Source organism: Leopardus geoffroyi, chromosome A3 (genome assembly GCF_018350155.1).
Source record: "Leopardus geoffroyi isolate Oge1 chromosome A3, O.geoffroyi_Oge1_pat1.0, whole genome shotgun sequence".
NCBI lineage: Eukaryota > Metazoa > Chordata > Mammalia > Carnivora > Felidae > Leopardus > Leopardus geoffroyi.
The window spans coordinates 69,636,301-69,649,716 of record NC_059336.1 but is presented as its reverse complement, the minus strand read 5'-3'; the positions used below and the strand labels follow the sequence as shown (position 1 = coordinate 69,649,716).

The 13,416-nt window shown below is 36.4% G+C and overlaps 1 protein-coding gene across 27 annotated transcripts in view; it reads left to right on the top strand.

Moving 5' to 3' along the window:
• Positions 1-13,416, top strand: part of NRXN1 (neurexin 1) — a 1,133,918-nt gene that overhangs the window by 498,653 nt on the left and 621,849 nt on the right. For all 27 annotated transcript variants that reach the window (XM_045446002.1, XM_045446007.1, XM_045446003.1 and 24 more), the window contains one exon: positions 10,049-10,432. In XM_045446002.1, the coding sequence (XP_045301958.1) occupies positions 10,049-10,432 (384 nt within the window). The remainder of the gene's footprint in view (positions 1-10,048; positions 10,433-13,416) is intronic.

Sequence of the window (13,416 nt, the reverse complement as noted above, 5' to 3'; positions counted from 1 at the left end):
CATTGGTTTGGTATAAAGCAGCCTTTTAAAAATTGAGTGAATAGCTCTATAAGCTTTTATTTTACTTAAAGGATATTTCTGAGTCAGGTTGGTGAAATACTAAGATTTATAGTTCAGTTGAAACTAATAAACTTACAATTTCAAGAAATAATTCATTTTATTCATTTTTCACACCAGTTATATTCAGCGGCTATACGAAAATTAATTCTTAATATAATGTGGGTAAACAAGGCTTCTACAACAAGAGGTCAGTGTGGTCCACTTTCTGACTCATGGATGATGAAGTTTGCTTGGGATACTCTTTAGCTGAATATATAAAAATATTTAATGAGCCATTTTCTCTGTTATTAAAGTAGAAGAAGCTTCGGGCTGAGAATTATTCTTTCTACCATTGATCATAAATAAGGTTAGTAGGAATAAAGCCATGGCTATTAATTGGATGCCAGTAACTCTTGGTTACCTTCGTCAGAGGAAGGGTTAAAACAGACCGAATTTTTAATATTCCCCGAACACTTTATAAAGTAAACTTACATATGTATGAGAATGTCTTATTCCTGGTCCTGGTACTTTCTTTTGCAATAGTAATTTTTTACTAAATATTTGGTATAAGAAAAAATAATAAAAATGTGTGAGTGGCTCAGTGCCAAACCACCCCTCATATTCTAAAACAAGTAGTATCATCTTTATACTTGAAAAGTAATAGCTCTCTTTTAGTTGTAATGCAAGTTTGTAAGGAATTCACATTACTTCCTGAAAGCAGTTTACACAATATAAGATAACAGGTGCTGCCCTTTTTTACGAATACAATGCCATACTCCAAGCCCACTTGTCAAAAAAAAAAAAAAAATGCAGTGAGGAAGTGACACAATTGTTAGAGAGCTGTGGCAAGCCTGGTACAAAAATGACAAGCTCTTAAGAGAACAGAGCTGCTATCCTCACTTATTCATGAGAACCCTGTATCATTTAGCAAACATGTAGGTAGAAGGAAAATTAATCATAGGGAAGCCGTTCACTCCTTTCTACAGACTGGGATGTGCAGCCACAGTAAGCATGCAGTGACAAGGAAGATAGTCGCCAGCACTGCCCATGTTTCTGACAATTTGCCCGTCAGTCCTTTGCTTACTAAAAGGTTGGTATAAGAGCCCCTTGTTCGATGAGAAATATTGCCTACAGATGAAGACCTTTCTGGAACTTGATTTTCAGCACCATTAATTGCGTTAGGCTATATGACCCCTCTTCCATTCTGTGACATGGGAAAGAAAGAGACACTTTAATCCCCCCACTTTGCCTGCTACTTTTGGCCACAGCCTGGCACACCGTAACTCCTTCCATCACCCACTTAGTCTGTGACCAGTGACATGGGACCTAGTGGGCTGAGCCATGAATGACATTTTCAGATGCTGCACTCGACTGGCAAAGGAGGAACCATACAAAGTGCAAGCATGATTTCCTGGATCAGGGTGTATGAATTGAGTGCTGCAGAAAGGGAATATCCTCAATGGGTAGCTTAACTACTTAACAGAGCAAAAAACCCTAAGTTGCTGAGTTAATGAATCTGATTGAAGAGGCTCATTACTCTGCAAACTTTGTAGGACTTAGAACTGAACATTTCCTTACCAGCCCCTCTTCCCTTTCTAGAGTTCCCCTTTCTCTCTCTTTTGCTCCCAAATTGAACATAAAATAACTGTGTCCAGGTAGTTAGCTAAAGTGTGAATTGTGCTAAAATTAGACTGAGGTTAATGACTGTTTTCTTGAAGCATGAATATTGTTTAAATTTGTGTTAAGCTCTTTGGCTCAGTCAAGGGTATCCTCTCAAGCATTTTTATAGCAAACTGCCAGTTTTTTTTTTTTCATACCATCATTTCACATTGAAATCAAAGAGAAAACTCATTATTATTGTCAAATTCTGCTTGTATACAGCAGAGTACAGCAGATTGTATCAGTGGTTATTTATGGGTAAGCCTACATTTAACAGCTAAGAAACCATTGATATTTGAATTGAAGTCATAGAGTTCCAGTTTAAGAACTAGAAATTACAGTGGGAAAGGCACAAGGCTCTCTCCAGAGCACATAATTAGAGGTTTATAGTAATCACTGTTTGATGTGAACAGCACTTTCTAGCTATCTATTACCAGCACTGATTTCTGTGTGCACCATTCATGAATCACCACACTTAAACATTTCTACTTGAACAACCATTAGACGATTTCTCTGTTTAGGTCTTGATTTAAATTTGCTCTTTGACTATAAACATTCCTCCCATACCTCTACCTAGTAGCTTGTTGCAAACACTGAAATAGTTTTAAGCGATTTTATAATATTTTTTCTATAAATGTCTATAAGGCACTACACATCAATGGTAAAACTGAAGCACTTTATCAATAACATATTAATTATTCGACGATCCTGATGACTAGATGGAGCCAATTTTGCATAAAATAGATTGTTTTATTAAACTGATGCTTATATTTCTTTATTTTGAACATATTTAAAAAGAAGTCATAGATTTTATTTCCCCCCAAAATATTTTGAGTGTTGCACAAATTCTTCCAGTCCTTGTTAACATGTGCATATGTATTTTACATATGACATACTTAGTTGCCATTACTATATAATAAACATAATTCTTCATTGTAAGTATGATCATAGTAGACAGGTATAATTGACTGGTTATAAAGATATGAATATTCAGGCTCCTATAACGATTAAATTTTCTGTAATAAATGAATAAACATTTGGATTGTAAATTGGCATCTCATATTGGCAGAGCTATACAGGTAGCATTCCATATCCTGTGATATTAAATATCTTGTAGACAATTACTGACTGATTATTTTATACATCAGTCCTATGGGCTTGGTAAATCCATCAAACCCAGAGAGATGGAACCTGCTGTCTCAATCTACTTAATCTCCTTTCCTGGCCCAACAGTGTAAAGGTCAGACCCTGGACTATGGTGTTAGTTGCACCGTGGGACCCTGACCACACCCAGCAGCAGTGACAATCATTGTGGGGTGTTGAGAAGAAACCTGTGGAAATTCTGCACAATAATATTGTAACTTCAATATTTTAATCATAAAATATGCTACCAGATTGATGTTTACAGCTGTCCATCATTGTGTTGGAGAATTTTAAAAATTTGCGTGTATATATATGTTACTATGAGTGAGTATGTATGTTGGTATATGTGCATGTGCTTAACACATGGCATGTACATAACATATAAATATAAATATATGCTATTGGTGAAAATGTTCAGGCAGTTCAAAAAGTGTGTAAGCGTTTTCACATGTCACACACCCCTGTCACTAGTTCATTCCCTCCGTCATAGGTAACCACTAAAATAATTTGATTTTGATAAATTTCCATGTATTTTCCCTTGTATAAATATAGCTATACATACATTTACATATATAAAATATAAAATATTACATATATAAAATATAAAATTTACATATATAAAATAACTGTATATATATATATATATGTATATATATATATATATATATACACACACAAGACCATTCTTCATCAATTATCAGGTAACTTAAAAAGCCTACTGAAAACTTTTTCTGAGCCATTATTCACAGTGACATTATGTATCCTAGTTTGAACATATCAGTGTGTACTTAGTTCTTCTTTTGTTGATGAACATTTGACTTTTTACTTTTAAATATTTCACTGTTTCAAACTAATTTAAAAAGAAAATTTTCATGTTAGGCCTTTGTGTATATTGATCAGAATTTTTATAGGATAGATTCTAAGAACTAGAATCACTGGGCCAATTGCATTTTTAATTTTGAAAGATAATGACAGGTTATTTTGCTAATCGGCTGTTGGTTTCCACTTGTCCATAGTACACGATGTGCCCTTTTCCTCCTCATTATTTCCCCTTACAGGATATTATCAAACTTTTAAATTTTATTCCAAGATTTATTTTTTCATATACTGGTTTAATTCTTGAAATTCCTGGCTCACAGCTGAATCCAAGTAAGCAGAAAACACATAGGAATAAGCAGAAAGCAATATTAAAATTGTATTTTTCTTTTGTTTTTAAATAAATTTATTTCAGTCCCTATTATAAACCTATCACATGATATTATGTTTTTAAAAGACACAGAAAACTGAAAGAAAACCGTTCACTCATAATCCACTCATATCCAAAACTCCCATTGTTAATATTATGGTTCATTTTTTTATCTTATTGGAATTCTATAGTTTGCATTTTGCATCATACCATGTAATTGATGTTTCATTCTACTTTTATCACTTACTTATATCGTGCCTTGTTACTGAGTTTGAATTTGTTAGTACAATATGAATTTGACAAGTAAATTTGTAAGTTTGTGCAATCTGATTCTCTTCTGCAATGAGAAAATGAAGCAGAATTACAGAAAAATAAAATTCGTATGTAACTAAAATTTATTTTAAGTAGTAATTTAAGAAAATTTTATTCAAAAAGGAACCTTTTTGACTACCAAGTCAATTCCGTTATTTTTCATAACAGTCACATTGAGGCCTGGTGAATCCAGTATGCATCCAGCTTGCCAGCTACTTAGTTACACAAAAGCTAGAGTATGAAAGTCGGTTTCCTCTGACCCGGCAAAACCATTCTCCATTACAGCACACTATTCCCTACCTCCCATTTCCTGGTCCCTTAAACTTTTGCAGTAATTTAGAGCATAAACCAAATTTTCTTATTTTTAATCTCCCCTTCAGTCCATTCTTCTTTTCACCCTGAAAACTAATCTTTAGGAAGTGAAATAGCCAAGAAAAATTAGATGGAAAAAAAAAAAAAGTGGAAACTAATAGGTTATAAATACCAGATGAAATTGGAAAGCTGATTTCCATTTTTATAAACTCAGAACTGTCCTCAACAGTTTTTCCCCTTTAACGTGTACTTTTGCATAAAGCATGAATTCATTAGTAATGCTTCATGAATATTCTTAAATAAATATTACTTTGTCTATTTATCACCTTTGTCTTACCCTTTGCATATGCAACAAAAACAACCAGGTTAAATATTAATATAAGTTAGTGTGATTTCTATATTAAGATTATAAAAGTCATACAAGTGTATAGAAATATATTTATTTTTTAGCTGAAATTGTATTTCTTAAGGCAAAATAACAAGGTGTTTTGGATTCTTAAATATTGAAGCATGAAACACTGATCCAAATAAGTCCCCAAATTCCATCTACCAATTTTAACAGCTCAAATATAGCAATGTTTACATAAAATTTAATTTGCCAAAAACTTTAAATGTAATTATAGTGAAAGAAGGTGAAATGTATGAAATAATCAAGCTATTCCAAGAGAACACATGAATGGGTGTAATGTCTGGAAAAAGATAGGGGGATCAACCAATAATATACCTAGATTTTTATTCTCTTAAAATTTTATTTACATGTGGTCCTAACTCAGCGTTTTGAAAATTCTCCTATTCTATTGATATATACAGCTGTAGCAAGTAGTCAATTGTCTCTAATTATCAATAAACAAGGTCTAAGTGTTTATTTTATGTTTTCTTGGTAACCACCCCTTTTATAACTCAATTGTAATGAAATAGACACTTAGGAACCTTAATATCAAAATTTCACTATGGTCATATGTATGTGTTAAATTGGTATAAATAAATTTAGTGGTTCTGTGATGAGTCTTTCGCTTAGGTGAAAATGTCCTTTGATTCATATCAATAATAAAATCTGTAAGGAATTTGGGATTCAAATTGCTTATCAGAAATGTGTATACTTCAGGACATTTGCATATGTGTGGGCTAAATGGGAGATAAATAGAAATACAATAGAAATAGAAATATTAAAAAACAAAAATCTAATGTAAATATCTGAGTTTTACTCAGTAATAACGTGTAATTATTATTCAAGTACAGTTTTTAGGGGCATCTGGTGGCTCAGTCAGTTAAACGTCCAACTTTTGGTTTTGTCTCAGGTCATGATCTAACATTTCAAGAGATCGAGCCTCTGTGCTGACAGCACTAAGCCTGCTTGGTATTCTCTCTCCTCTCTCTTTCTACCCCTTGCCTGCTCACACACTCACTCACTCTCTCCTTCTCTGTCTCTCTCACTGAAAATAAATAAACTTAAAAAAATAATTTAAAAAATAAATGCAGTTTTTACTTTGTGAACCTTCAGAATATAAACATAATTGTTTCCATTCCCATATAAATTAAGTTCTATTCTCTTTCTTTCTTGCCATCTTTTAAACAAAGACAGTCTAAAATATAAGTGCATATGCATCGACAAAGCCTTTAGAGAGCATAGTAGTTGATTTTTAGTCATGGTTGTCTCTATTATGTTTTTATGGAAAATATTTTAATGAATGATATCTGATATATGCATGTGTTCGGTGTAACTTCTTACCTTGAATCCAGAGCTAAATTAAAGTTCTAGCTCCTCCTGGATTGTATTTGAGTTGAGGTTAGGATTATATTCCTTTTGCTTTCCCTCTGATCTTGCATTACGTCTTCCCATGAGACCTCTAAAATTATCTCTCCAAGGGACAATGAGGCGCTATGGGGAAAGTATCCTTATCTTTAATGATACTAACTACTCAATCATTAGTTTTTGAACTGTGGGTTACAGCCTGTTAATTGGTCCTGAAATCAATTTGGTGGGTCATGTCTAGCATTTATATTAAAAAAATTATATAAGAAGAAAATCAGAGTGCCTCAGAAGTAATAGAACTATTCACCATGTGTGTGTGTTTGGGTGTGTGCACTGGGGTGTACAAACACCGTGGATTGATTTAGGTGTCGTGATCAGAAAACTCCAGGCTAATCACAAAATTATAGTGAATATCTTACTCTGGCTGCAACAAGCATATTTATAAAAACATACCAGAATTTTCTTATAATACTTTGCTCAAAGCAGGCACTAACACACCATAGATAAAAATAGGGAGACCCAGTCACCGTGTCCCCACGCTCAATTTCTGCGTGATTGTGTGAAATACCTGTCAGAAGGAAGACACCATCACTGTGGAGACTACATAGTGTACTGAGCTGTGCGGTCTCTGTGGGGCAGATGAGAGAGTGGGTGTTATGCCAGCCACTGAATCCCTCATCTCAAGAATCCTCCAGGCACCCTCTTGGTGCAGACTTCTCACACCACCTGTAAGGGCAAGACAGCATTTCCAAGTGTTTTTATCTCCTGAGCTGAATCCATCTTGTTCCATGAATAACAAGGTATATGGGAAAAGTACATATTTTTTTTTCAAACGTAGCCCACTCTTGTAAAACTTTGTCGTTATTCACTTGCTCTGTGTCTCCTAACAATTGTCTCTCAATATCATATGTTCATTTCTAAGAAGCCTTTTGAACTAATTAGAAAACAGGGAGTGGAATCCATCTCCCTTTTGTCTTAAAACACAGAAATCACTGGGCACCTGGGTGGCTCAATCTGTTAAGAGTCCAACTTCGGCTCAGGTCATGATCTCGCAGTTCGTGAGTTCGAGCCCGGCATCGGGCTCTGTGCTGACAGCGCGGAGCCTGGAGCCTGCTTCAGATTCTGTGTCTCTCTTTCTCTCTGATCCTCCCCTGTTTGCTCTCTATTTTTCTCAAAAATAAACAAACAAAAAGAAAAAAAAAAAGACAGAAATCACTGTGTTCATTACATACAATTTCTTGCTTAAGAAAAAAATATATATGTATATAATATTAATGTCCACCTTTCCTTTTGTCATTAATACTCTTGCTCATCATTTTTAAATTTTTTTTCTAAGGATTTTCTGGGATCTGTGTGCTCCTAAATGAGTTTTCTATACACTTGCACAAATATGAACTGTAAAAGTGAACGCTTCACCCTTTTGCCTTTTTGCTGCCTCCTTAAGAAATACCTGCTATCCTCCCCCTTTGGAAGGCCAAAATAGCAATGCGTTTGAGTGTTTCTCCCCTAGGAGCTTTCTCTATTTCTTTCTGTGGGAGTCTAGAGAGACAAATGTCCTTGTAATAACTTGGCTGCCTGTGCATTCGGCGTCAGTGGCTTCTATGCCCTTCTCTCGCACAAAGACAGATCCCATTATGCTGCCTGTATTGAGAAGCGCCCCTTCTGCTGGGATTTGGAATGCTCCTGAGCACAACACGGAGGCCAGCAGCCCTGCATCCTCAGTTACATGCACGTTTCACATTCATCACAGGCCGTATTTTCACCTGGGGGTGGACCTTAGGTTTTCAGTGAAAGAACTAAAATGCATCATCCTACCTGTCCTCTACCTCTACTAGACTCTGCCTTTCTGTCCCTCCCTCTGTACCCCATCTTCTGTCTCTTGGCCTTCTTTGTGTGCCTGCCGCCCCCCAATTTCCTGAGAATCTATGCCGGCAGCAAGCATGGCACCAGACATTTCTAATCCACTTTCTCTCTTAATACTCTACCTCTTCTGCTTTATGGTCTAGACCTGAAAAATTAAGCTAGGACAATCTGGTAACGTGTAATGGGGTGTCCTTTTCAGATATCATGTTTGCGTTTTTACAGAGATCTTTCTGGAGATAAAATATTGGTGGAATTTTGAGTAATTTGGTGGTACATGGTGGAAATTGTAATAAAAAACTGCCTTCTGTCTTTCATTTTTTTTCTTTAATGGGTTCCACAATTTTTTTCTATGATTCTCAATTAAGTCCATGCTAATGCCTACCTTTTCTTCCTATGCTTAAAACCAGCATTCCTGTATATTTGTGAACTAATTGATTTATTTTCCTCTTACATTTGGAGTGAGGGGGGACAAAACAAAACTTGTAGATTTAGATGAGTAGCTGGAATTAAAAATTTTAAAAAAAATTAACGTTTATTTATTTTTGAGACAGAGAGAGACAGAGCATGAACGGGGGAGGGTCAGAGAGAGGGAGACACAGAATCTGAAACAGGCTCCAGGCTCTGAGCTGTCAGCACAGAGCCCGACGCAGGGCTCGAACTCACGGACCACGAGATCATGACCTGAGCCAAAGTCAGCCGCTTAACCGACTGAGCCACCCAGGCGCCCCTGGAATTAAAAATTTATAAAAAGTAAACAGCCAGTTTGACTTGGTTCTTGTGATGAATCATAACACACATTTATGTAATGTTTATTATAAACCAGATACTTTACTAATATTATTTTATTTAACAGAGCAACCATAAGAGATATGCCAAATTATTATGCCCATATTATGGATGAGTAAACCAAGACCATAGAGTTTATCAATAGATTGATACAGCCGAGAGTGATGAAGTCGTTTTCTTTTTTAAGTTTATTTATTTATTTTGAGAGAGACAGAGATAGCATGAGCAGGGGAGGGGTAGAGAGACAGAGACAGAGAGAGAGAGAGAGAGAGAGAGAGAGAGAGAGAGAGAGGAGAGAGAGAGAGAGAGAGAGAGAGAGAGAGAGAGAGAGAATCGCGAACAGTGGATCGAACTCATAAACTGTGAGATCATGACCTGAACTGAAACCGAGTTGGATGCTTAACCGACTGAGCCACCCAGGTGCCCCTAAAGTCGAGTTTTGACGTAGATGATCTGTCAGACTGTTGTGTTCAATAAAAGCAATCAAGTCAGTTAAAGGTGGGGCCATACAACTTTTTTTTTTTTTTTTTTAGTGTGCAGCTGCATACCAGCTTTGAAAATGAGCACTAACGAACGTGAATCTGACTTTATTCAAAAGAGTAATGTAGAATGTCAACTTTGTCTCTTTCTTTCTTTATTGACTGAACTATTGGAGAGGGATATAGAATGCCAATTACTCTTTCTTTCCTTCTTTTTTTTAATCTTCCTTTTCTTCTTTTCTTAACTGTTAAAGGCTGACAAACACTCTTTTTGGCTCTACACTTTGGTTTCCATTCTTAAATTCAAATGGAATCATTTTAATTACGGTCTGCCTTATTTCTACAGATTACTGTTCACTCCCCTGGGAAGTATAAGGCACACCAGGAATAGAAACAAAAATCAGAAACATCTTTCCTCAAGGAGTGTACCCTTAGGAAGGTGAAAGAGGGAAAGGGTGATTTTTAGAACATGTTGCACTCTGTAAAGACCTGTGTGTTCTCTTGTCTCTGCAACAGGTACCATTTCTGTCAACACGCTGCGCACGCCCTATACTGCTCCTGGCGAGAGCGAGATTCTGGACCTGGATGATGAGTTGTACCTGGGGGGCTTGCCAGAAAATAAGGCTGGCCTCGTCTTCCCCACCGAGGTGTGGACTGCTCTACTCAATTATGGCTACGTGGGCTGCATTAGAGATTTGTTCATTGATGGCCAGAGCAAAGATATCCGGCAAATGGCTGAAATTCAAAGTACTGCTGGAGTGAAGCCCTCCTGCTCAAGGGAAACAGCAAAACCGTGCCTTAGCAACCCCTGCAAAAACAATGGCATGTGCAGGGATGGGTGGAACAGATATGTCTGTGATTGTTCCGGAACAGGCTATCTTGGCAGGTCCTGCGAGAGAGGTAGGATTCTAAAAACCAAGAAGCTGACTCCCCTGAGACGAAAAGTATATTAAATGTTGACCTCAAACCTTAAACTGACCATGGAAACGTAATGCGTGCTCTGCAGAGGTAAACTGCAAGCCTAGCAGCCACCTCTGACGTATTACTGATAAGTCCTAAATGATTTTGAGAGGGCCTGATTCTGGGAAGACACAGCTTTTCAGTGTGTTGCAGGAGTAAATATTTGGGTCTTTCGTATCCTCCAGAGTATGGGCCTAAGATGTAGAATTGACAACAACTGCTTTCCCTTTTGCCTAGTTTTTAAGTTCAGGAAACCAGAAAGTAAAGAAGGCATGAATTAGAGATATTTATGGCATTTAGTGCTAATATCTGTGCCAAAAACAAAAATAGCATTTGAAGCAAACTAAGTTGTAAGTTGCAGCTTCTATTAGCCCAGCTCATTTCACTTCAGTCAACTTACTGAGTTTGAAATTTAGAAAGTAAGGTGACTTTCAATCGTCTAATTTACACCAGCATTTTCAGATAACTTCAAAGACACTTACCTTTGCCTAGGACCTAAGTGATCACAGAAGATTTATTTACCCGTGTGATATTAACGCTTTGTGTGTCCGTTGAACTTCTGAGCAGCTGCCTCCCTTTCTTCTCTAGTAGGAAGCAAAGCCACACTTTTTTTTTTCTTTCCCTCTCCTATAAGAAGGAGAAGAATAGGGATTAAAAGAAGAATGAAGCGTGGGAGCTACCACTGTTCTTCTGCAGAGCAAGGGGGGAAGAGCAGAAAAAAGAACGCCCTTCCATCGACTTAAGAGTTTCAGATAAATGCTTTATCATTATACCCACTGGCAATCATTTTCAATATGGGACAGAAAAATCAATATGGAAAACTCTTGACGAGTCATTCCATTGTCCTTTCATGCTCCAAATAACATTGCTTGTATTAGACATTTAGTCTGAAATACCTGGCCTCTGTTACTTAAACCATGCACATTTAGTCTTCCTTTTCCCCTTTAGTCCTGAAATACTTTAATTTGTTTAAGCTCACGCTTCCTAGGGAGAAAAAAATAGTGATTTCCACAGTCCAAATTTGAACAATGTGACTTCCGTTCTTTATCTTCATAAAGAGGTTCATCAGCTTATCAGTTCTATTATTAATTAACATTAATCAATATAAACTTTAAATAATTTAACAACCTAATAATCTTAAATTACTTACCAAATACTATCACTGTTCTGCACTATACAGTTAGATATGTCAGTAGATAGGTAAGTATTTTAATCACGTAGATTCATTCTTTCTCCTAGTACCTAAGTGCAGTTCCTGTAAATTGTCATCAGAGGTTAGCTGTTTCTCTGTAGTTTCACTTTTAAGGTGTATATTATCTGTGGATTCCCTCTTCTCATTTCCCCGTCTAATTTAAGTTTATTTGTTTCTATAGCTTGGTCTTTAAAAGCTGCTGAAAGGGGCCAATAACAACCACCAAAAAAGGTGACAAAGCTCATAAGATCTATTACAAGTTAGACATAATGCGAGATTAGCAGAGATGTATGATTTAAGCTTTGTTTTCCTTTTAATCACTCAGAGAGCTGCCAGTGACTCTGAGGCCTCCTGCTTAAGTGAAGGTGGAGAAGAGTAGAACTGAACTGTCGGTTCAGTTACAAAAGCCTTTGGTTAAATGTGCACGGTGTACCACCCTGTGGCAATACCCCGCTACTACATATGGCAGAAATAAAAATAGAAATTGTCAAGCTTCCTGAGCCAGAATGAGGGAAAGGGGATATTTATATTTTGCAATAATTAGAAGGAGGGGTGGCAAGCATATGTAGATTTGCAAATGAGAATTTAATAGCAAGCTTCATCACTGGGATGCGGCATACAGTTTTATCTGACAGGTGGCTAGAAATTTCTGCGCATTTCTTTGTCTCCACGTTGGTTGTCTGTTGAAGAGAAAATGGCCATTTTTGTATGATGTTTGTTTCTGGACTACCCGGCATATTGTTAGAAGTCATTGTTTTTCAAAATTAATTTTCTTGCTAGCATTATGGTATCTCCTGAGCACACTGGTGATGTGGAAAGCTTGTCATGCTTAATACCACAGAATCTGGCTGCTGTCCAGTTCCCAGTTATGCCCTACTTCAGTCAACACATGATCGTGTCCAACCCCTGGGGTTTCCAATTCAAAAGAAAGAACTTTGACTGTGATTCTTCTCCAGATAGACTCTGATCACATATGGCTGTTAATCACATAAGAGTTGATTGACAACATTTGAAATTTAAAATAATAATAATAATAATAAAGGTACTAATGAAGTCTATCTTACTCTTAGTGAGCAATAATTGATAATTTATAAAGATTATTGTTCAAAGTAATTAAAAAGTGTGTTCAAGTCCTTGGACCATGCAGCACAGGGAATGATATTGCAATCACATTACAATAGGAAATTTTCATTCTGCATTAAGTAAGCAAAGGAATTTATAAGAAAGAACAGAGTATTTGCTGACTTAGACAACGAGGAAATAGTATTTTAAGTGTATTGATCCCATAAGGGATAGTAACATAAAAATAACGTTCAATTGGACACAAATTCAGCATTTTCCCTCCCACTTTATTTTGAATAAAGCTGAGAATTTGTGGAGACTTGGCCGAACAGAAATTATTCTTGGTTATGTGTACATGTTATAATCAGAGGTCTGCTTTATACTTGTTTGTTAAAACTCTAACAGATGGAGGGACAGATGTCAGAGCAATATAATTTGGCTCCCTGTCTGATTTTCATCGTTGCGCACAATATGTGACTGCCTTTCGGCAAAACTGAGCCCAGGTGTACACTTTAGACAGCGAGAAGGAATAATACAGAAAAGCAAATTTATCAGACTTAACGACAAGGGGGAAGGAGATGCAGGAGACAAAGCTGAAACTTTTTTCTTCCCCTGTGGGAAGTATTGTATTGGAATTAGCCTTTTAAAGTCCTCGTTTGTGTTCTAAGTG